Consider the following 25,062-nt stretch of genomic DNA (forward strand, 5'->3'; position numbering starts at 1 on the left):
AGCTTCGCTGGAACACTGCAGCAAGCCTGAGACAGAGATGTTGGCCAGAGAACAGGGTGGTGTGTTAAGGTGGCAGGCAACAGGTAGCTCAGGGTCTTTTTTTGAGCAGAAAATAGAACATTCTGCAACCCTCTGGACTCAATATCGAGTTTTATCATTTTAGGGCCTAACTCTCCCATGTCCTAGCCCACACACCAGCCTTGTTATCACACAGCCTGCCATTACACTCTACCTATTGTTAGTCACTAACAGTCCCCATTAACAACTATTCACCCTTCCAGTCAGATTGTTATCAACTCCTTTGTCTATCCAACTGCTCTTCTCTCTCTTTTGGCTCTATCATATCGTTTACTCCCCACCCCATTCCCCTCCCTATTTTCTGCACATAAACCAATGTTTTCCCAGCAACCACCAGTTCTGAGGAAGGGTCCACTTTTCTGTCTTTTCTCTGTAACTCTTGATTCCCTTATGGATTAAAAATCTATCTATTGCAGCCATGAATTTACTCGATAGCCTTTTGTGGCAAAGAATTCCACTGTCTGACAGAAGAAATTCCTCTTTATTTCTGTCTTAAATGGATGATCCCTTACTCTGAGATATGCCCTGATTCTAGACTCTCCCAGGAAACAACCTTTTCACATCTACATGATCGAGCCTCCAAAGAATATTATATTTCTAAACTGGGTCACCTCTCGCCCTTCTAAACCCAATCAGTACGGTCCAACCTATCCAACCTTCTCTCATAAGAAAATCCTTCTATACCTGGGATCAACATAAAAATAAAAACCAAAAGAGCTGCAGATGTTGTAAATCGGAAACCATAGTAAGTCTTTTTATGGACTATTTCCTATTCCAGCATATCTTTCCTTAGGTAAGGGAGCCAAACTGCACACAAAATCCTAGCTAAGGTCTAACTAGCACCTTGGACTTTAAGCAAGATCTCTTTACTTTTATACTCCATTCCCTTTGAAATAAAAACCAATGTTCCATTTCCCTTCCCTATTACCTGCTAAGCGATTAATGCACAAGAACTCCCAAATCACTTTATGCTGTAGCTTTCTGCATTTTATTTAACTACTCTGTCCTTCCTGCCAAAACTCATAAACTCACATTTTCCCAGTTTATTTTCCGCTTGCCAAGTTTATGCCCACTCACATAACTTGTATATAATCCTTCTGTATACTCTATCCTCGCCACTTGCCTTGCCATCTATTTTTCTACCATCTGCAAACTTGGCTCTAGTACATCCACTTTCCTCATCCAGGTCATTAATATATATTGTACATAATTGTGGCCCAAGCACCAACTGCTTTGGCACTCCATGAGGTATAGATTGCCATTCTGAAAATGACCCCTTATCGCAATCCTTTTCCAATATCCCAAAAATCTATTCGTTAGCCAATCCGCTATCCATGCTTATATACTACCTCCAGCACCATGCGCTTGTGTAGCTGCTAAACACTTCAATGCCACTGGCAGTTTCTGCTAAATTAATTTGGAGATTCCATTAACTTGGAACAATTCATGGAATCAATCACTTTATTAGCATGAAAGTAGATAAGCCATGCTAAATAGTATGTTACGTTCTACAAATATGCTCAGACATTTAAACTTGCATACTATCTGTAGCCATCAGATTTTAAAAAAAGTTCTTGAAGGGTGATGTCGCTGTTGTGAAGGATGTCTGCCTGTTTTCCATTTCGAATTATTCTAGGATGGGAGGCAGGTGGTATCAAAAATGAGCTCTACTCGGCGTGCAAGTTCCCCAATTCCGTTCTGTCTCTAGGCTATTTCTGAAGAGGTGGGATTGAGGCTACCAGAGCTATCTACCCACATAGGGTCATTAATTGAGGTTATTTGAAAGGGTGATCTGAAGTAGGCAGAGGCAGCCCTATAGACAGAATTGCACAAGAAGGTAACCCCACAGTATTGGTATAGCTGCTGAATCTATTTTTAAATAAATGACTTTAAAACATTAGAGAAGGGGCACTTCCATTTTAAACTACACTGTCTCTGACTTGCCTTTGATCACAACCTGCTGCTCCTCTCAAGCTGAAAGATCTCTAACTTGTCAATGCGTGGGTTTGGCCTTGGATACTGTCTGGTCTTCTGTTTCCCATCAACAAAGGTAAAATTCAGCCTCTTATTTCTCAGCTGCATTAAATCTCGTCCAATATCCATGAAACAATGGTTGAGTTTATATACAACAGACACACTCTTGACTTTTCATGATCTTCTCTTCCACCAGAGAACTACCTGGCATTTGATGCACATCTTCCTGCAATAGCCCCATGTACGGAAAAGCAAGGACAAACATTCACAGCAGGTGTATCTGGAGAAATCAGTCATAATGTCCTCCCATTGAATGCCAAATTTTTTTTTTTGTCAGGATTGCCTGCAATAAAGTCCTGAATTTTGACTAAATGACACAGCATTACAACACGAGTCATTACTATTTTGCACACTTTTAAAATTTCAAAGTCCATAATTTAAATGAATTCCAAGTGATGTACTTTCCTCTTGCACTTTAAAGGCATTCTTTTCAGCTGGGAAATAAAAAAAAAAACTGGGATATGAATTTGACTTGCTTTGTTAGCTTCTTTAAGTGTTCATTAATTCAGCAACCTCTCTGCCTGCCCACTTTCCAAGTGCCTTTACCATAAGATCAGAAATCACAGTTAGAGGATAAAACACAGACACCACAAGTGACCTTCCCCTTCACCTGCTGACTCATCTATTTTAGTGCACAATCCCACAGACTGGATCATTTTCCCTTGATAGCTGTGTCAGTCCCTTGAAAGAACAACAGTATATGATTAAATTCAATGCTTTCCCCAGTCCTCAAAATTTCTCCTGTTCTTTATAGATAGATTCTCATCTGAAAAATCACTACTGAGTGTCTGCTTCCACCATCCTTTCAGGCAGAGCCAGATTATAGAAAAAAAAATCTTGTGGCTCTTCTGCTAATTGTCTTAAATTTGAATACTAACCCTCCTACATATTCGGTATATTTAAAGCAATTCCAGTCGTTAATTTGTATGCTTACCATTGTGTTCTTTTCTTTGTTGGTCACTTCTTCAGTTAACTACCTTAGAAAAACACAAGATACCCATATAGGAGAAGGCTATTCATCTTGACATTTTTCTCGCAGCCTGACTGAACCCAAAAAGTAAGAACTGCTGCTCTAAAATCATGCACTGCGTGGGACTGTGTGTTTAAAAATGAGTGGATCCCAATGAGACTGAAAAAATGAGGTTGGATATAATTTTTCCAGTGATGTTTTCTGTCACAGGCAGTATTTTAAAGAGCTTGATTAACTTAGCTCTTTTGCAAACTTTTGGTAACATTATTACACAGGGGTCAGTGGATAGTTGCACGATTACTTGGGGGTGGTTAGATAACATTAATATTATGGATAGGAGGGCAGAATATGGATAGGTTTTTTTTAAATTGTGAAATTCAGCCAACTTTGCTGCATGGTCACAAAGCTAGAATTTTGGGGGGCAATAACATTGGTCTTGCTCATTGTCAAATCACTTTAGTAGTTCCATCATATGACAATACTCACCAAAGCTTGTGCATCAATAGCAATTACTTGCAGAAGATAAGAGGTGGCAACCATGGCCCATGGAACTGTTATTCAGCAAAGACAAATCAGGAGAGGTAAGGATAACAGGAGGGAAAGGTGATCTTTTTAATTATTTAATGACCGCACACCATGATGGTCAGTGGTTAATACTCTGCATTCTATTATCTTCCAGCATCACGCTAGGAAGATTCTGATGTGCTAATTCAAACTATTGAGCAACCGTTAAAATAATTTTATAATGCAACTATTCAACCAATTTAATGATATCTCAGTCTAGGGATATGTAATCATTAATAACATTGCCTATAGTTAGGTTGATGTCATTAATGCCACATTAAAATCGAGCACAAGGTACAAGCCGTATCACTCCATACATAGTCACACAGGAAAATTAATTTCCATGAAATGTTTTTGGTTACACTATGGGTAATTTTCGATACAGAAGCTGTGAACATATGTATTAAACACAAATTTACTTTATCAAGGACAAAATAATTGTATATTTATTGCTGGCTCAATGTTATACTGTGTTTTAAGATGTGTATTAGATTTTTTTTAACCACGGAACATTTTTAAAATAAAAATTATATTTGTAATCTGGTTTTTACATGTTCAGTACTTCACATTTTAACTGTAAGATAGGAAACTATTTTGCATTTTCAAACCAGTGATATAAAATTGCTCATTTCTTTCACCAGAGGTTTGGACAGGATCAGTTAGAAGAAAGGAAATCCACAATAAACATTGATGATCAGCAGAATGTGTATAATTAATGGTCTGAATGACCTGGTTCTTCCAAGCTGCTACTTTGTTGTACTACCCTAGTGCTTCCCTTTGGTCAACCAAATCTTCGCTAACATTATTTGCTCCCTGCCACAACTTAAAGTCCCCTCCACTACCCTAGTTATGCAATTAATCACAATGTTGGTCCTGCATAGTTCAGGTGAAGAATGTTCCAATCCGGCAGTTCCCACTTTCTCTGGTATTGGTGCTGGTGTCCCATGAATTGAAACCCATTTCTCTTACATCAACCTGGAAGCCACAAATTCATGTCACTTGCTTATTCACCCTGTGTCAACTTGCTTTTAGCTCAGGTAATAATAGAGATAAAGTATGTCATTATTACCTTGTGGATCATGACTGAATCCTCCCTCCCTCTCTGCAAGCTCCTCTCCAGCCCCCATGCAGATGTCCAGAATCTTGGCACTGTGTAGGCAACACAGCTGTCTGATTCTTGGCTGCGGAGAACTCTATCCACTTGATTGTACTGTCCTTTATTACCCCGGCCTCCTTCCTGTACCATGGTGGAATGTGACAGTCTGCTCGTCCACCCTGCAGCTCCTGCTCTCACCTAAGCAAGCTTTAAGAATCTTAAGTCTGCTGAACAATTCACCGAGTCCCCTGCAACCCTACCTTCTTCATCCTCTTAACAGCTCATTCATTCACACCCGCCTGTTCCTGACTAATAACCAATCAGACTTGTTATGCTAACCCAAACCTTAATCAAAACGAGTGTGACTGCATTCTGGAACCACTGTCTAAGTAACCTACTGCTCTCCCGACATTCCCAGCCGTGTGTTGCACAGACTGCAACTCAAACTCCAACTTACTGACGAGATGAAGATTGTCATCCACGATAGTTACGGTTTGAGAATGTTGCCCACAAGCTCCCACATACTTCAGCTGCAAGCTATCTGCAATCCTTATTGTGCTTGAATTAACCAACTAACTGACAAACATTTTGTTGCATGTTTTTCCTCACTACCACTAAGTATATGCATTTAAACTTTAATACAACAGAATTTTACCACTTAACTTCATGCTTTGCTGCTTTCCTTCTGCTAGTGACCCTTAATAATGAACAAGATAGCTATTTGAGGGCTATTTCTAACTCAGAATCCCCTCAATGCAGAGGCCATTCTTAAGTCTCACCGATCCTCCAAAGAATATCCCAGCCAAACCCACATGAAACATGGCTAATCCATCGAGTTTACACATCCCTGGATTCTACAGGGCAATTTAGCCTGGCCAATCCACCTAACCTACACATCTTTGGGCTGTGGGAGGAAACCAGACCACCCAGCAGAAACCCACGCAGACACGGGGAGAATGCGCAAACTCCACATAAATAGTTGCCCAAGGGTGGAATTGAACCCGGGTCCCTGGCACTGTGAAGCAGCAGTGCTAACCACTAATTTGCCCCTAGCTTTTTACACATACTAACGAAGAGTGGTTACTCACCCACCAAGCAAATTACGCTTTCCTGTGATGTCATTATTTTGTTTGTACTCTTTATTTCAACTCAGGGTGCTCACGGACTTCTCAATCTTCCTCCCCCAAGGCGAGTGCCACACTCTCTGCTCTATGTCCCTCCCAGGAATTGATGACCCAACCCTATGAGCTACCAAAATCTACAGCACTACCAACCATGCCCCCGCTGCCTCCCCCAATTAATATGCTGAATGCTTCAAAATCTTGGTATGATAAATAACAGACATTTCAGAGACAGATTACGCCACTACCCTATTTTTTGGATGGCACAACTGAGGTGCTCAACTGGTTAACTTATCACGCAAGAAGAACACATCATGCAGATACCTCCAATGAGACTTCATGTGTCTGAAAATGAATTTTAATTTACAACGTAAAGATAATGCCATATAATCTCACATTGCAATCAAACAGTTCAAGGATAGCTGGGAAGGGAAAGTGCTTTTAAAACATTTTTTTCAGATGGTCCCAGAATCCTAGATACTGAAGATACCTAATGCAGGATAAATTATCTAACTAGTGTGTGCATTAATTTACAGGTTTGGTTTTACATTTATTGAAAGAAAGCATGTAACATCTTAACGCAATACTTTCTGCAATCCAACCCATCAGTAATCCTTAATAAGGAAAGCTACCAATATGTTGAAAACTGATAGTTTATTAGGGATTTCTATAACTCACCGAATAAATCATCCTTCGTAAATCACAGAAGTAAGCCTATTGTACTCATATGGAAAATCATCAAGGGCACAATCATTTAAAGACTTGGGCACAGTCGTCAAGACACAGGGCAGCATTCCTGTGGATCTCTCATTCTTGATGTTGATTCTAAATACTCAAAAAGGGAAACACTTCTATTTACTAGAATCATCGCTGCTCAAATGAATGAGCACACAAGCAAAAACAAATAACAAAAAAAAAAATCACCCGATAGTACAGATGTTGACTATCGCTGGAAGAGACACCACGAAACCTTTTGTCTTGCATTCAAGATAAATACAAAATTCAACTCTCAGGTGTTGCCAAGGAGAAATGAACAGGAACGATAGGTTCTCCATTCTGGAGACAAATCAAAAAAGGTGCAAAGCTTGAACATATCCCTTTTGTTTGCAGAGAACAGGTACCTGAGTATGAATGTATTTTGCTTCTAGTAAACATAAATGAGCCATATTATGAATTCAACTGATTGTCTTAAGTTGATTGTTACTGTGGCTGTTAGTGTATTCAGATTTGCTTAGTGAGGGTGACACAATTGTAGAATTACATTTAAAAGCAGACACTTTGTTTTGGGCTTTGCAAGTCTGGGGTGGTTCAGTACAGCCTGTAGGAATATGTTTGATTCAATCATCCAGTCACTGGGACACAGGACCTACATACCTAGTATTTCATAGGCACAAGTTCACACACAACACTGCTCAATTGTGTAAATACAGAATTCTATTTGGACTCACGCGATTCCAGGGTTAAAAATACCACTCAGATAGTCACTGCATAGCAAGGGTGTGAAAAGTTATATACATTGCCTTTCCATGGTAACTGAAGGTAGACTGGACTTTTTTTTCCCCAGTTCTGAAGCCAATAGTCTTTGGCTCACTTGCGAGTTTGTGCAATAAACAACAGAAAATGATTTGATCCCATGTTCATCACTACATTCTAGGTTAACTTTCATGTGCTCTATTTCTGCATCAAACATTTAAGGTGAGCAAATGGCTACACAGCCATATTTACAGGATGGCTGATAAGGATAATTTTGTACCGTATAAAATCGTGCGAATCCCAATCCATGTGATGGCCCGTGAAAGTAGAGTTTATGTTCCATTGCAAGACTGAATTGGAGCAGGGGATGACTGCATTAAAATATGAGAGGAAATTCTGCAGTTTATTGTAAATGTTTCATTTACATTTTGGAAATATGCCTGTGACGGGTGGTTAGGGTTCACTCCATCGCAAACATGTTTCGTGCAGAAATGTATGAAAACATTCAAAAAACATTCTGCAGCATGTTTCTTTTTACCAATAGCAAATGTTCTGTGGTAACTTAGTCTCAGGCAGAACCCAAATCAAAGCTAACCATCCCTCCCCAACCCATGATCACTGACAGGATTTGAAACAAAACGGTTTAAGAAATCACAAACACAATATTTTTAATTAAATAGAAGCACTGAATAAATACATTACTTGGCAAATTATTTCCCATAACTCTTTTTAAGGATCAGTTGTTATGCAAGCTCCTCAGTTTCACTCTCCGTGTTAAGGTGTGCTATTCCCAGTCTGTACAAGCTATCCCTTATCACCACCTCTCCAGGTTGACAGCTCTGCAACACTTCATTGATCTGTTGGTTTACAATGTCTCTGCTGGTGAGGAAGTCAACCAAACGATTATATAGAAAATAGTAAGTGGCATTTTCAAAAGTGATGGACTTTTGCCGCACATTTTGCACCTTGCTGTCTGGAATAGATTCGAGTGCATCACTGTATGGTTCTAGTTCACTGCAAAGACTGATAGAATGGTGTCTGGCTGTTGTGTTCTTTCCTGTGCTCTGGTCTGTATCATGGCATACAATTCTGCGAGCACTGGACTTGGTGATAGGATGTTGAATGTTATTCTCTGTTAGCGATACATCCATAGCATAGTGTTGATCAAGTAGCTCCGGACAGGACACATGCTGGAAAAGGAATCCAATATTAGATCCACTAGCAGAATATTCACCAATGGGCTCTAATATGCCTACTTCGTTATCTATTACCTTCTGAAAAGCAGAATGAAAGAAAACATACAAGTAGAATAAAAATGGAATCAATCATGTGGGTATTTGGGAAATGATTAGCAACTTTAGTTTGCAATACTGCTTTGTAGCTCCGAAACCTGAATTGGTCAATGAGTGGCTTTCGAATGATTCTTGTTTCTATGTCAATATTTCTACGAAATGTATTATCCTTGCAAAGAATAGAAAAATATGGAAATGCATTAGTACTGCAATCTTCTTAGTGTCCAAGACAATCAAGGCCAAAAATGGAAGAACTGACAGAAACTCAAACAAGCTTATGTGTACATTGTGCCTCTCATATCCTCTAGAGATTTCAAAGCACACAGATTTTTCAAATAGAGTCACGTAGGAAATATGTTAACCAATCTTGGTTCAGTGGTATCAAATTTTGCCTCCAAATCAGTTCAAATAACATTCTAGCTATTCAAGTACAAGATCTATACTGACTCATCAATGTGGTGGCGAGGGAATGTTAAACCAGAGCTCCAACAGCCTCTTCAGTAAAAAGACTAATTAATTCCTGAAGAAGTTACTGAAAGTTTGATCAAAGATGTGTTTAATGGATTTAAAAGAGGAGTTTAGTGTGAGTATCTAGCATAAGCGGAGTTGATAGTAGTTGGATGAAGAAAGCAGACAATCATGAGGCCAGTTAAAGAGTGGGTTGTGACCAAAGAGATTAAATTGATGAACTGAGTTAGATATTGGAAAATAATCCATGGGAAAAAAATTAAAAACAACAATGTATGGTAAAAATAAGTCATAATTCATACTAACTGGCTAATGAATGCAAAGCAAAACCAGTGGTATTTTTGGTTTAGAAACTGCTTAAATGCAAATTATAAACAAAAAAAGTGAAAGAAACATAATCCACTAGTTTTCAGGCAATGTGTACATAAAATGCATTAACTTGCAAATAATTTTAGTAGTACATAAATACAATACAAACCTTTGGGGGTTCCAGTGGATCTGAAAAACAGCCTTGTTTATGTCCCCATATTTGTCCAGCAATTTCAGGATACCGCACATCTGCATTTAATGCAACATATGGAGCCATATCAACCACATACACTGGAGGCCAATAGCGCGAAGATACCAACAGGTCAACATGGTCACGTGCAGATTCTCTTCTCACAAGATACTTGGATCCACAAACAACCTAATCACAAAATTTGATAAAATTTATTTTACATGAAGTGATTGACAGCGATGCTTGATTCAGCAATTTGTAAGATGGAGTAAAAAAAAATGAAGGACCTGCACCTTTTACAACCTCGAAGTATCCCAATGCAGCATACAGCTGAGGAAATTCTACTGAATTGCAGCCACTGTTGTACAGATATAAAACATCTATTTTTAAACATTAATAAATGGGAAGTAGCAGCTTAATAATGTCACTGGGCTTGTAATCCAAAGGCCCAGGCCAATGCTGTAGAGAAACAGATTCAAATCTCTCCATGGCAGCTGATGAAATCTGACTTCAATTAACAGATCTACATCATAAAGCTCGTATCAGTGATGGTGGCAATTAACTACTGTAAAAACTCATGGGTTCTAATGTCCTCTCAGGAAGAAAATCTGCCATCCGTAGCAGGTACGGCCTACATATGATTTCAGACCCAAAGGAATGTGGTTCTCTCTTCACTGCTTCCTTCAATGGCACAGAAGGTCACTAATTTAAAAGGCAATTAGGGATGGGAAACAACTAAATGCTGACTTCTATTATCTGTTTTAGTAATGTTTGCTGGCAGTCAAATGTTGACCAGTATACCAGAAGACTCAGAAGGTCCTAAGTTGTCAGTTACACTACAGGACTACAGCACAAAATTTAAACTGAACCACAGCTGTAGTAATTTGAAATTGCCTTCAATGTGTCAGGTGTTAAACCAAATGCCAGTGATCTAAAAAGATGGTGTTAAAAACATCTCTTCGCTCTATCTGAACACCACCAGGAATTTCTCTAAATTTTCTTGTCAGCATGCAAACTCAATAATGTGACTCAGTGGTTACCACTGCTGCCTCACAGCGCCAGAGACCCGGGTTTGATTCCACCCTCAGGTGACTTGCCTGTGTGGAGTTTGCACATTCTCCGTGTGTCTGCGTGGGTTTCCTCCGGGTGCTCCGGTTTCCTCCCATAATCCAAAGATGTGCAGGCTAGGTGGATTGGCCGTGCTAAATTGCCCGTAGTGTTCAGGGATGTGTAGATTAGGTGGGTTATAGGGGAAAGCTCTCAGGGCCGGTGTGGACTTGCTGGGCCGAAGGGCCTGTTTTCACACTGTAAGGATTCTATGATTCAACATTTACCCCTCAAAGCAAACCATAAAAACACTGACCCAAATTTTGCTGTTTTTGAAAGCTTGCTATTTGCAAATTGACTGCCATCTGTGCTTGTGAGTAATTTTAAAGCGTTGGCTGTGAAGGGTATGAAAACATCTTGTAGATATGAAAGGCTCTACATAAATGCAAGTATGTTATCTCTTTAACTTTCATAAAACGAAACAGAGCAATGTAGGTTAAAAATTACAGGTATTACAATACAGAAAAATAATTCTATATAGCATTCATACAACTAGGTTTGAATTTGAAGAACAGGTTTTAGTACTCCCTTACTGTAGGTGTTGGAACCCAATTCTATTTCTACAAGATAAATAGGACAGATTTCCACTGTGTTTTAAAAGGAAGATTTAATAGTAATTTTATTGAAAGAAATCACTCAACGTAAGGCCAAAATGAGAGAACTTTTAATTATCATTTTGTTGTTACAGGACTAAAATGTGAACTCCCTGAGGTACTTATCCCAAAGAAGCTCACGTATTGGAAGATGCTTTAAAGAAAATAGCTCAGGAATCAAGAAAGTGTTCTTACGAAGCCACATTTCCAGTCGAGATGGCAGCGGAGTGGGCTGCTCCAACTGGAGCTCCTCCGCTCCTTGTGTTTCTTTCCCTCTTTTGCCCCCTTTGGTCTCTCAGTGGCTCCGGGCCCGGTCTCCCGGCGGCTTGAGGTGGGTCCCAGGCCTGGTCTTTTGACAGCTCGTGCTGGCTGTCAGCCTGGCCTCTTGGCATCTCGTGGCGGGTCCCAGGCCTGGTTTCTCGGCAGTATGTCAGTTGGTCTCTTGGCGGCTTATGGCGGTGTCTTGGCTCGGTGTGAGTGGATCCTGCCTGGGCATGTTCCCGAGGCACCGGGGCAAGAACGGAGAGATGGCAGTTTCAGCAGCAACAGTATCTGTGGCGGTTGTTTTGAGAACAGACAGCCGAGGTCTCAAAGACAGCAAGATAAACAGAGGATTCAAAGATTGTTGCGCTTTTAGCTTATTCCTTTATTTTCCTAGATTAAACTACGAAAGACTTTAATGTAAACTGTAACCTATTTCTTTGTTTTTCTGTAATTCTATGAAATAATGCTTAACTTTTAAACTCTCATTTCTCTTATTACTTTGTACCTGGCTTTTTTTTAATACCTAGGCACTTTGGTACCCAAGGTGGCACTGTGTGGCGAAAATCATACACTTTTCATTGTACCCCTGTACACATCAGAATAAAAATCTAAAACCTAAAAAAACTTGAATGGGCTTTTTAAAATACATACAATTAAATTAGGTTTCTATAAGGCTGAGGCAGGCTTACAAATCTTAGTAACTTCTGCAAGATGGGGACATAACAGGGAGGCTCAGGGGAAAAACTGGTCCTCATTGACGTAGCCTCTGCTGCTGTCGCATCCAGTAGGATCAAAAGTATAAGGGCCATACTGCCCTCAAGTTTAACCTATCATTCAAGCCGATCATGGCTGTAACTCAAATTCATTTATCTGCCTTTTATCCGTACCACTTGATGTTTTTAACCAAATAAAATATTCTCTCAGAATTTTCAATTGGAGCAGGATTTGTTGCAATTGTCTTCACTTTTGAATTCCATCTTCCAGCAGATAATAGCCAACAGTTCATTAGAATTTTGAAAAATGTTGAAACATTTTTTAGTAATTGATACAAATAAAACTGAAGTTTCTTTGCTTGCCCAGCTTTAAGTCTCTAAAAATTAAGTAAATATCCTGATTTTTCTAAAGAATATGATAGCGCCAAAGTGACATATGCAAGGAGCCCCTTAAAGCACACTCAGTCCTTAACACTGATGATCAATCAGTTTGGTTTGTTTAAAAACATTTAGAACCTTCCGTCTGTTCTATTTCCCAATGTACACTTCTGGGATTTTGTCATTTTTATTTTAGTAAATTTTAAGACACAAAAGAGCCCATAATAATCCTCGGCTGCCCAATTATAATTTCTAAACATGTTTCTGTAAAAGTAGCCAAGACAATATACCTTCAATTGATCATTACTGTGAAACAGGGTGAATTTAGACTTCATTAACCATGCACTTCCATTGACCTAAATGGTGTACACATACTGTCAAAGAAGCCATTGTGATTTCACTTAAATTCAATCGTACCACACAAACTTTTTGCATTTGCATTTTAAATGCTAGAATTATAATTATTAATCATAGAAGAAAAAAAGCCTTTTTAATTAAAGCAAATTCCCGTAGAAGGCAGTCACATAGCTTTTCATTAATACCCCACAGTAAACAGTTTAAATAGAGCAGACCTGGAATGTTGGAATGCTGGGTTGCTGAGCTAAAGTTGGCCTGAAATTTAGATCACAACTCAAAAACCTTTTACACACTGCAGTATACATACTTAGATGCTGCTGATGCATCAAGACAAACAGCAAAGCAATAATCTGAGAATGCAATGTAAAATGATTTTCCAAGTCGCAGCTGTCTCAGAGATGCTCTTTACCAACTATATACTTCATTAAGGCAAAGGCAGAATGAGAAGAACTAGTGTGATACCCATCCAGTGCCACTCCCATTTACCTCACCAAAGAAACTCAGTACTGTGTTGTTAAGGAAATGGCATTTGGACTAACCAAGAAAAGGGGGCATTCAGACAACATGCAAATCTTGTGGGAAAGCAAAATACTGCAGAGGCTGAAAACTTGAAATAAAAATAGAAGATGCTGGAAATAATCAGTTGGTAGGGTAGCACCTATGGACAGAGACCTGTACCTCATTGCCAGTTTCTCAACATAAAGGGTGGTAGATGCTTAGAGCTCACTTCCACAAATGGCAATGGATGCAAAATCAGTAGTTTCTTTTAAATCTGTTAAGATTTGAAGGGGTATGGACCAAAGCAGGTATATGGAATTAGGCCACAGATCAGCCATCATTTCACTGAATAGTGGAACAGGTTAAAGGGCTGAATGGCCTACTCTTATTCCTAGATCCGCAGGAAATTGTTTCATACTGTGCCATGGATTCGGGCTTATTCCAGAACTTGGTGCAATTAGGTGAAGTTGACTCATTTCTCCAGCTGGGAAGAGGGGCAAAGAGAAAATAAAAATCAATCCACATGAACACACCTTTGGGAATAAGTCCAAGAGCAGGACTGGTACAGACATGAAAGGAGATTACTTGGAGTTTTGCGTGTTTCAGCAAAGGAAAATTGGAATTAAACTTTAAAATAGTTGAAGAAAATATTGTAAACATCCCACCCTCAAAGTGTGACTTGTTCATTATAGATTTAAAGAACTTCACCCAACTCTTCCCTCATACCTATGTAATAGCATTATTAAAGTTTGATACTTCATTTTCAGACTTAAGAATGTCACTTTTAAATTTAATGTGAAATACTAACTTATTAAAATTGCTCATGACTTCCCAATGGATCCTTTACTAATTAACCCTGCTTCATACAAGACAAGACATAAAATTGCCTGTCGCTTAGTTGGTTTGACAATGAATTGCCACAAGGAAACTGTTTCAACTGCATTCCATGTTCTCTTCTTCCAAGTTATTTGCCAATTTCAATCTTTATAAAAATTAAAGTTCCCTATGATCACTTCATTATCTCGGTTACTCACACCTTGAATTTCCCGCTTTACAGTTGACAATAACTGTTAGGGATCAATAAATGATTGCCACCAGTGTTTTTTGCCCCTCTTCTTTAACTCAACCCAGATTGATGCTACTTCCTGATTCTGCAAGCTACTGTCTGTTTTCCACACTTTATTAACAAGAATATGCCTGCTATCTGTCTTTTCTGAACATCCATTACTCTGGAATAGTCAGTTCTTAGCCTTGGTACCATACACCAATCCATTGTGGCTATTAGTTCAAACCTATTTGTCTTTACTTGGATGAAGACTTTCTCTATCTAGTTTGAATGCTTTACGCAACATTAATTTTATTTCTTAAATCATTTTCCCCCTTATTTGACTTTATTCACTGTTGAGGCATGATCTATGCTATCACAGTCTACCCACTTTTACTCAAATTGTTATATTGCTCAACTGTGTTAGCTTTTCTCTTTAGATTTATAAATTTCCCTGAAGGGATGTGGAGCAAAGGAGATTACGTGAAATTAAGCTAAACTGAGCCATGATTTCACTGAATGATGAAATAGGTTTGAAGGACTATATGGCTTATTCTTGTTCATGTAAAGTAAGTCTTCTTTTAAAAAAAAAGTTGCAAATTAGAACTACTACCCCTAGTCCAGTTGAAATGAAACCCACCCAGAACAACAAGCTTTCTTTTCCCAGTATTAATGCCACTTCCCTATCAGTTGAAACCCTTGTTTCTACTCAACTTTCCAAGCTGCACATCAAATATTTTGATCTGTTTGAGCCTGCCAATGTTTGAATGATTTAGGTAATAATCCAGAAATCATTACATTTAAAATGGTGTTTGTTAATTTGGATTGCAGCACCTCAAATTCCTTCAGCAGAACCTCATTCCTAATTCAAACTATGCCTTCAATTCCTACATTGTTCCTAATAATTAGATCCTCCTCACAAGAGAGTGTGCATACTATCACACACAATACTCCGTCTAAAGGCTTATTAAAATGTTAAATATACACATTAGCTCTTGACTTGTACATCCAACACTTCAAAACCTGGAACAGATACATTTTCTTTTGGAATGAATTTGTGAATGCAACAAGACAGTAATATCCACTAAAACTGAATCCACAGATGCCTCTGATTTTTTTTTTTACAACACCATAATTTGTCAAAAGCATATGACACATCAACACGTTTAAAGTTCCTATCACAGTGCAACAGTGTCTCTCCTCCACAACTGAAAGGACCATCTTCCATTCTACATAAAGATAGCTCATTACCTGTGACACAGACAAGCATAACTGTTAATTGGGACAGTGTTAAATGGAGGAGATGATGGTTGTAATGTTCAAAGCTGACAGGTTTAAAATGGATGAGTGAGAGTTAAATAAAAGGCAACACCTAGAAGCTATTTTAATAACTATATTTCAATTACACAGTAATATTTACTTTTTTCTACATCTTCCTTACCTGATGCAAACACAACTTATAAACTTTTCCTCCTGTCACATCACATGGAGGTTGGACCTGTGCAGTTGATCCATCTAGCACATAGGAATATAAAGCGAATAATGAAGAACACAGATGTTCCTGCAAAATATGTATCAGGCAAATATGACAAAGAGTAGTCAAAGCATATTTATTAGTTGTTTGTTTTGGCAATGAGACAAGCTATATTTTGAAAACATTTTGGCAAGCAGCCAGAAAACATCTATTTTTGAGGCTCTTTTCTGGTGTACTTTTAAATCAAAGCTGTTTGTTAATTGCGAGCATGACGGAAAAAACGTGTTGTTTCCCAAATTTTCTCCATTGTCTCTTGCCGGAATTTGTTTCCATTGAAATTGTAAAAATTAAGATCAATCCCCACTGACACACCACTCAGCAGATCACTTGATAGCTAGGACCTTGATCGTTAATGTCTTAATTAACTACAACGATTATAGCTAAATGAGCGAGCTGCCAGAGGAAGTGGTAGAAGTGAGTACAATTACAACATTAAAAGACATTTAGACAGTACATGAATACGAAAGTTTGAGAGAGAATATGGACCAAACGCAAGCAAATGGGACTAGTTCAGTTTAGGACAGCTGGTTGGCATGGACAAGTTGGACGGAAGGGTCTGTTTCCGTGCTATATGACTAAGTGTCTGGCCTAGCCAAATCAAGCTTATGTAGCAAAAATGCTATTAATTTTGCAGACAACAAGGTGCAGAGCTGGATGAACACAGCAGGCCAAGCAGCGTCGTAGGAGCAGGAAGGCAGCATCGTCAGCTCTGTATGGCTTCACTTTTACAAAGGACAGAACATTTACACATCAGGTAATGGGGAGCAGTGAAAGAAACTACAGAACTGCTACTGCTATTGATGGAAAAATGCTTGTCAGAAGCCTAAAACAAAATCTGTCACAAACAGAAAATTCAAATGGCCACACAACTTCCAATGCAATGTGCCAATTATACAAACCTAGAATTTGGGTAAGATAAAACATGCTTGCAGTTATGCTTCACAGAAGGTTTCACTAACACAAAACAGGTATCGTACACCAAGGCCTATAACATATGCTCTATATAACACACTGCATTCAATCTCCACCACTCCATTCCTGTAGAATACAGAACAGCATTAATATCTGCTCATATTTTTATAGCACCTTTAACATAAATGGTTCAAAGCACTTCAATGGTGTATTATAAAAGTATGGCACCGTTCTACATAGGAGATAGGAGGTTAGATAATTAGTAGGTTACACAAAGCCTTTTAAATGAGGAAAGTGTGGTAGAAAGGTATGAGGAGGGTACTGAAAGTCAATGTTTCAGAGAATCATACAGTACAGAAGAGGCACTTTGTCCAATTAAGTTTACTCCAAAAACAAAACTCGCCCCACATTCTAGCATGTGGTCTTGAATGTTATCATGTTTTAAGTGCTCATCTAAGTACTTTTTTAAAAAAGATTGCCAGATTTCCTGCCTCAACTATGGTCTCAGGCAGTAAGTTCCAGATTTCCGCCACCATCTGGGTGCAAAGCTTTTTCCTCAAATCTCCTCGACACTTCCTGCCCTTCACCTTAAAATTATGTCCCCTTGTTACTGACCTTTCAACTAAGGGAAATATATAGAACATAGAACATTACAGCGCAGTACAGGCCCTTCTGCCCTCGATGTTGCGCCGACCTGTGAAACCAATCTGAAGCCCATCTAACCTAAACTATTCCATTATCATCCATAGCTGCTTTCTAAACACCCTGTCCACGCTCCTTGATATTGCCTCGTTTTGTATTATTTCACTTTAAAAGGAGCTAGTTATTGTAACTGAAAACCTTATCAAATGTCATTAGATTAGTTTTAATGTTAACACCTGTAGTACAGTAACTAACACAATTGGCATAATTTTGTCATATCCGTACTCTCCTCCAGATTTGAGGCTACTACCAGTGCCCAGTCTCCTGACTTGCAGCCTCTCCTTATTCGACAACACTGCTCCAGGTCTGCCAAGGAAGCCACCACCTGCTAGTCCAAGGCCATCCAAGCATCCACTCCCCCATCCTCATCTCGACACAGTTATGACTAGACAGCAACCCAAAAAGACCTCCATTCCTCCAAGGATCCTTTTGGAAATGACAGAACTGCCCACCTGGGCTGTCTGTGAACGCTGCCTTTCCCCACAGCCAGGAGGAGGCTGGGCATGACCTAACTTGGCAGCACTCCCCTCCTCCTCAGAGACTGCTGGTGCAAGTGCAGTGCCTTGGTGGCAGACTGCATCCTATAGGTGATCAGAAAATGCAGGCAGTCAGTAAATTCTGTTAGATCAGGACAACCATGACTCTCTGCTCCCAACCCAGATAAAACCCATTGTTACCCCTTGGGCTGAGAGCCGTGCTCTGCCGGTCAAGCCCATGGTCCTGATCACTGTTGGGAAAGAGAGAGACCATGCGCCAAGGGCTGGCAGCCCAAGTGGACCACAGAAATGTTAACTGCAAACAAGACGGGGTGCTGCAGATCATCAAAAAGATGCCACCATCCAGTGCAATGGAACATCAAGTGACCTGGAGCCTGATGACCAAAGGTGACCCAGTAGAGACCAGGGATAGCAGTGCTGTGGGGGTCCACTTCTGGACGCTCCACTTTTTAACTATATGTATTTCTCTATTTTAACAGTTTTCTTCATCTACCAGTGTAGGGATAATGTGGCCATTAAAAATACTGTATTTCAACTTACAAGGTACTGGTACAAGTAATTTTTTTTCCTCTCTGCTCGGGAAATGCTGTAAAGACCCAACTCAATTCTTAACATTCTGAATACTCTACTTAAAAGTTGAGGTTTTCAGAATGCAGAATACGTGAAGACTACCTTTAGTCCTGAGCTCAGAACATTAGTAACTTGAGGTACAAACACAAGTGCAGGAGCAATTAAAACTGAGGATCTACAGAAAATCTAGAAGTGCAAATACCTGAGGATTGTGGGGCTGGAGGTGTTTACAGAAAAAGGCATTGATGAGGCCATGAAGAGACTTGAAAGCAAGGACAAATTACTTGATGAAGAAGGCATTGTTTGACTGGGAGTCAAAGTAGGTCAGTGATCTTCGGGGCAAACTGGAATCATGCCTTGCTGCAAGACACAAGCAGCAATGTTTTGGAAGACATCAAGTTTACAGAAGGTAGAATATGGGAGACCTGCTATACGTGTGTTGCATTAATCGAGTCCAGAGGTAACAAAGGTACAAAGGTACAAAGAAGGATTTCAATTGCAGATAAACTGATAGAATTTGAAGTTGCAATGGTGGCAATAAACAGTTGTAGTGATGGCTTGAATTGAAAGTCCAATGTTAATTTCTGGACCAAATATTGTGAACAGATAATTTTATTCTGAAGAGTAATGGCAGGGAGAGGGATGGAGTCAGTAGCCAGGGAACAGAATTTAAAACAATATTGAAAATAGTATTTCCAATATTTTGGAGATTCTGATAATTTATCAACAGAACAGGAGTCAAGAGAAATTATCATGAGGTACAGCTGGGGCCATTAACGTACATGTGAAAACTAACAGTGTGCTTTCAGGTAACGTCACTGAGATGCAGCATTTGAGTGAAAAACAAGGGGAGTTTAAAGACATTTCCTTGGGAGACATCAATGCCAATGGTGTGGGAGCAGGAAGACAAGGCAGGTGATTCTCTGGCAGGTGATTCTCTGGCTACAAATACATGGGTAAGAAGTTTTTCCTATGCTGATGACGTTATGGGCACGGTAATGGTCTTGACTGGGAAAGGAGTGGATGATATAGCTAGGCAGGAAAGCTTCAATTAGGGCAGATGTATCATCACAGCTCAGTCAAATTTTTACTAATGTCAATGCATTCATCCACAACAAGTTAACGAATGGCACGGGCCTTGTTCACAAATGAATACATAAACTTGAGTGAAATGTATGGTTGGATGTTGAGAGCTTACCTGCTGGTAGAGTCCACAGAGTCAACAGTTGGAAAAGTGAGTTAGACGGGAAGAAGGCTAACAAAGTTAAGCCACAATTGAAGCACTGGGCTGAAGAAATGACAATGGGTGTAGGACAGGGCAATTGAGTTGCTGCTTGTGATGAGTCAGTGCTAAGGGAGGACAACTGGAATGTCAGAGTACACAAGAGTGGAGTAGTGAAAGGAGGAATGAGAATAGGAGTGGGTTTAGGAGAAGTAAGGAGAAAATAATTTAAAATTAAAGACCAAAAGTTGAAATAGATTTATAGAATCAGATCCTGAGTGGCAAACAAATGCACACGCGAACAGGCAGAGGAAGAGCTCAAGCTACATGGGTCTGGTTAGAATAGAACAGAATGGAATAGAATCCCTACAGTGTGGAAGCAGGCCACTTGGCCCATTGAGTCCACACCAACCCACTGAAGAGCATCCTGCCCAGACCCACCCCCTACCCTATCCCTATGACTCCACATTTATCATGGCCAAGCCACCTACCCTGCACATCTTGGTATTATGGGAGGAAACTGGAGTACTTAGAGGAAACCCATGCAGACACAGGGAATAAATGCAAACTCCACATAGACAGTCACCCGAGAATAGAACTGAACCAGAGTCCCTGGTGCTATAAGACAACAGTGTTAACCACCGAGCCACTGTGTATAAAGACATGATAGAAAATAGGTGGTGGCAACAAGGCATACGTTAACCCTCAACACTACATCTAAATCTATAGTGGCCTTTCGGTAGATAACTACTGGGCAGACAGACGGAGGTTCTGCATTTGTCACTGCTTTTTTGAGAATGATGTTTTCCTTGCAGAATTCATTGTAGATTGCTAATGTGAAATCTGACACTGGTTAACAACTTGAACCTTTTGGCAATCTTCATCACACAGATGTGAAGTGCTTGCTGGATTACATGGGTCACAGTTGAAGTTCACAACACACTGGAACAGTTTGGGGAGGCAACAGTCCAGCTTAAATCTCTTCTTCATACTCAAAAAACCATACAAAATTCTTTTGAGTTGTTTGGATGCCAAATCGGACAATTTGAAATGGACATGAACAAGGAAGTTTTTAGTCTGATAGTTAAATTCAAATGCCAAATAATAGTATTTAATTAATTATCCCATTCAACTTCTGATCATACTTGAGAATATTAATTAGTTAGAAAATTATCCTGGTTAATTTTGAACTAAAAGCAATTTTTTTGGACAGAAATGTTACTTTATTCTAATCTATTGCTTCTCAGCAATTTTAGCAAATTCTCTTATTGAATCTCAGGCAATAACCTCACTCATAGATGATTCTGAAATGAAAAAGTTAACATTTGGATTATAATTATATGGTATAATAGCAAGGCTTTATTGCAGTTTTTATTTCACATACGAAGATTTTGCAAAGAAACTAATTCTCATCAGGTTCATCTGAACAGAATAATCTGTAAACCTCGCTCTGTGTAGAAACTAAAGCAAAACTAAATTGCTCAGAGAGCCCTTTTTCAATTTACTGGGATAGTGCCACGATTAATTTTACTTGGTTAGGCATGCATATTACGCTTCAGAATAAGAAATATTGAACAAAAATTGGCTTAATGAGTTTCCTTCTCTATCTGATCTCAACCAGAACACATAGTAGCTTTACTAGAACAATACCTGGACTCCAAAAGTTGCATTATGAGAGGAGATATCACAAACTAGGGATGAACACCCAAAATTCAGAAGGTCAGTGGGTGATTTGATTGAAGATTTCAAGATATTCAAGGGGGAAAGAGATAAGGCAGATAGTGTGATACAAGATGTTAGATTCATATAAATATAAGTATCGTTTATTTCACAGTTTGGACTTTAACGAGTGGCATGGAGGTTTTCATCTGAGGGTCTAGGTGTTCAATTATTATCTTATAAGCATTCTTACAGCCAAGGTGGTTTCTTTTGTAAAGCAATAATGAGAGAGGTAATTCTTGGAGTCTAAAGAGAACTTTGTTTACATTGAGAGAATTTTACAAGCAGCACAGAAAACTCTTTGGATTAGGTTTCAATTAGAAGATTTTTTTTTTGTCTTGGGGCAACACCCATAAGCTCTGGTTTGGAAAGCCCTTTTGGCATTGGTTTGCAGAAGTCATGGTTGAAACTTCATGTGTGATGTAATTTTGGCTGAAGAACTAAGACAGTTTAAACCAATTAAGAAATGGGTTACGTCAGCGTAAGGAGTTTATCCTTAAGTTTCAGACCAGAATTGTTCAGTTGAAACCACAAAGAGTTATCTGAAGCTGAGAAAGCTGAAGTTTACATGTACAAAGACTCAAAGGAGAGATCATCAGATACTGAAGACCAGAAATTAAAACATAAATTCTTTAGATGTGAAAAAGATTTGAGTACTATAAAAGGGCAAGGAGTACATTTTTTTATTTGTTCACACGATATGGGCAAAATGGCAAGGTAAATATTTACTGTCCGTTCGCAAATCTCCTAAAGCAGCTGTTGGGGAATTGCCTTCTTGAATACATGCAGTCCATGTGGGTACTTCGAACATTCAAAACTAATATGTTTGACTGCAATACTGTTTTCGATGGTCATTTACAGATTTTATGGAGGTTGCTGAAAGTTGGGTTTCCTTTCAAATAAGTTTAAAGTAACATTCACCAGGTTTCAGGTGGTTAATTGGTGAAAACTAATTTTTGTTAAATTTAGAGAAGTAAACTGAAACATCCTATGATTATGTGATGAATAACAAAATCTTCTGACTGCCAACAAGAAACTGAATTAAACCAGCCATACAAATACTGTGCCTACAAGAGAAGATCAGAGGCCACGAGTTCTTAATCAGTAACTTCCAAAGTCAGAAATATGATGGAATACTTCTCGCTTGCTTAGAGAAGCAGCTCCAACAACACACAATAAGTTTGACACCATCCAGGACAAAGCAAAGCAGCCTGTTTCATTGGTCCCCCATCCATCATGCCCTTAAACATAAAAGTACAGCAACCACAGTGTGTACAATCTACAAACTACACAAATAACTCATTGAGGTTCCTTCTACAGCACTTCCCAAAGCTGTGATCTCTTACTATCTAGAAGAACTAGAGCAGCAAATGCATAGGAAACATTAACCTCATGCTCTCGCACTGTCCTGATTTGGAACAAAATCTCCACTTCTTCACTGTTGCTGGATCAAAACTTTGGGAATCCTGTTCTGACAGTGCTCAGGGTATTCCTACACCTCACAGAATTTAGCAGTTCAAAAGGAAGCTCACTACCACTTCTCCAGTTGTCAATTAGGTTTGGACAAGAAAAGTCTGACCTAGCCAGTGACATCTACATCCCACTAACAAGTTAAAAAACAAAGTCTTAGTAACAAAATGGATACACCGCATACAATATATCATTCATGTACAACTTCTAAATTAAACAGAAGCAAAACACTGTGGATCTCAAACTGTGACATAAAAACAAAGTGCTGGAGAAACTTTGCAGTTCTGGCAGCATCAGTTCTGAAGAATGATTAACTGTTTCACTATCCACAGATGCTGCCAGACCTGTGGAGTGTCTCTTGTGGTTTTTGTTTTATTTCTACTAAATTAGATTTTAGCACAAATGCTTTTAGATTTCAGTCAAGCTTTAAAAGAAAAATTGTGCTTCAAAATACATTGGTGGTGAGCTTTCATTCACCGTTAGTTTTAAGTAGTCAACGTATTCCAGCACAAAATCCACCCACAAAAGCTAACCATATATTTTGCTGTTAAAATAGCATCAGAATATTACAAGGTTATGGGAAATTACATGGCTTTCAGAATACTATTCAGGTCTGCAAAGTGGCAGCTATAGAGTCAAAAATTATGGGTTGGCAATTTAATCCAGTTAGTCTCTTGCATTTTTTTTTTGAGGTTTATGATTAAACTAAAAATCTGATTGAAAGAGTCTCTTCCCTAAATTTATCTTGATTTTTCATCCTCTAATTTTCACTTCAATGTTCATCTTTTGAAACTGAAAGAAAGAATGGAAAAATTTCCCCTAAAATACCTGGGATTTCACCCAGCAATAAAACTATCTTTCAAGATCTGCACATATATTTTAAATAAATCTCTAAACAATGACCACATCAAGTTTTGCAGTACTATTATTCCAAAAGGAGAAATATTCCTCCCACTGCCCAATTTTTTTTCCTCATTCATGGATATCAATGTCACTGGCTAGACCAGCATTGCACATCCCTAATTGCCCAGAGGGCAGGTAAGAATCAATCACATTGCTCTGGGTCTGGATTCACATGTAGGCCAGGTAAGGATGGTAGGTTTCCTCCCCTGAAGAGGATTAGTGAACCAGGTGGGTTTTCCCCTGACAACTGTTTCATGGTCATCATTAAAATCTTATTTCCAGATTATTATTGAATTACAATTCCATAATCTGGGTCTCTGGATTAATAGTCTAGTGAAAATACCACTACGCCATCACCCAGCCAAATGATAAAAATGGTAAGGATGATATGCTGAAGTTTAAAGAATAAGTCAGGCAATTAGTCAAAATGTCAGTTCTCAGTGGTTATTCCTCTGGTACAGCACAGTGTCAGCATAAGTAGTTTGGTTGAAAAACGCCTGTAATATGATTGTGCCCTCTTAAAAGGGATTGATCCTACTTAAGGGATTCACCTTGAGTGCACTAATTAATCAATCAGCTAAAATATTCTACATTAAATTGTACAGATTCCCTTATCTGCATGGAGAACAAAGGTACTAATTTGAGTTAATAAAAAGACTACAGTGAGAAGCAAATGAATTGCAGGGAATGCGACTGGTAGGTAGAATTGAGCCTCATATGCTGAATTTTCTAGGTTCACCTTTTTTTGTGTACAGATAACTTACCTTGGAGTCATTGGGGTGAAATGGGATATCACATGACATTAGCAAGTTTTTTATTTCATCTTCACTGTAGGAGTTGAGCTCCTCTGGTTTGAAAACTCCATCGTGCAACAATCTTACCAGCATTCTTGGATTTCCTGTTGAAAAGAAGAGCGGGCATATAATTTATGGCAGATCAATTAAGAAGGTCTCCAAATGACGTAAATGAAATTAAAGATCTAT

The 25,062-nt window shown here is 38.9% G+C and overlaps 1 protein-coding gene across 13 annotated transcripts in view; it reads right to left on the minus strand.

The window, feature by feature from the left end:
- Window positions 1-7,978: 7,978 nt before the first annotated feature.
- The window catches only part of hmgxb3 (HMG box domain containing 3), a 77,379-nt gene continuing 60,295 nt past the window's right edge, over window positions 7,979-25,062 (minus strand). For 9 of the 13 annotated variants that reach the window (XM_048603551.1, XM_048603554.1, XM_048603555.1 and 6 more), the window contains 4 exons: window positions 24,844-24,977; window positions 15,992-16,111; window positions 9,575-9,784; window positions 7,979-8,526 (listed from right to left, as the gene is read on the minus strand). In XM_048603551.1, the coding sequence (XP_048459508.1) occupies window positions 8,080-8,526; window positions 9,575-9,784; window positions 15,992-16,111; window positions 24,844-24,977 (911 nt within the window). In that variant the 3' untranslated portion in view covers window positions 7,979-8,079. Of the gene's footprint in view, window positions 8,527-9,574; window positions 9,785-10,878; window positions 11,883-15,991; window positions 16,112-24,843; window positions 24,978-25,062 lie in introns of those variants that run through there. The other 4 variants (XM_048603560.1, XM_048603562.1, XM_048603563.1 and 1 more) reach the window with 4 other exon arrangements.

The sequence above is a fragment of the Rhincodon typus genome, chromosome 12 (genome assembly GCF_021869965.1).
Source record: "Rhincodon typus isolate 14 chromosome 12, sRhiTyp1.1, whole genome shotgun sequence".
Classification (NCBI taxonomy): Eukaryota; Metazoa; Chordata; class Chondrichthyes; order Orectolobiformes; family Rhincodontidae; genus Rhincodon; species Rhincodon typus.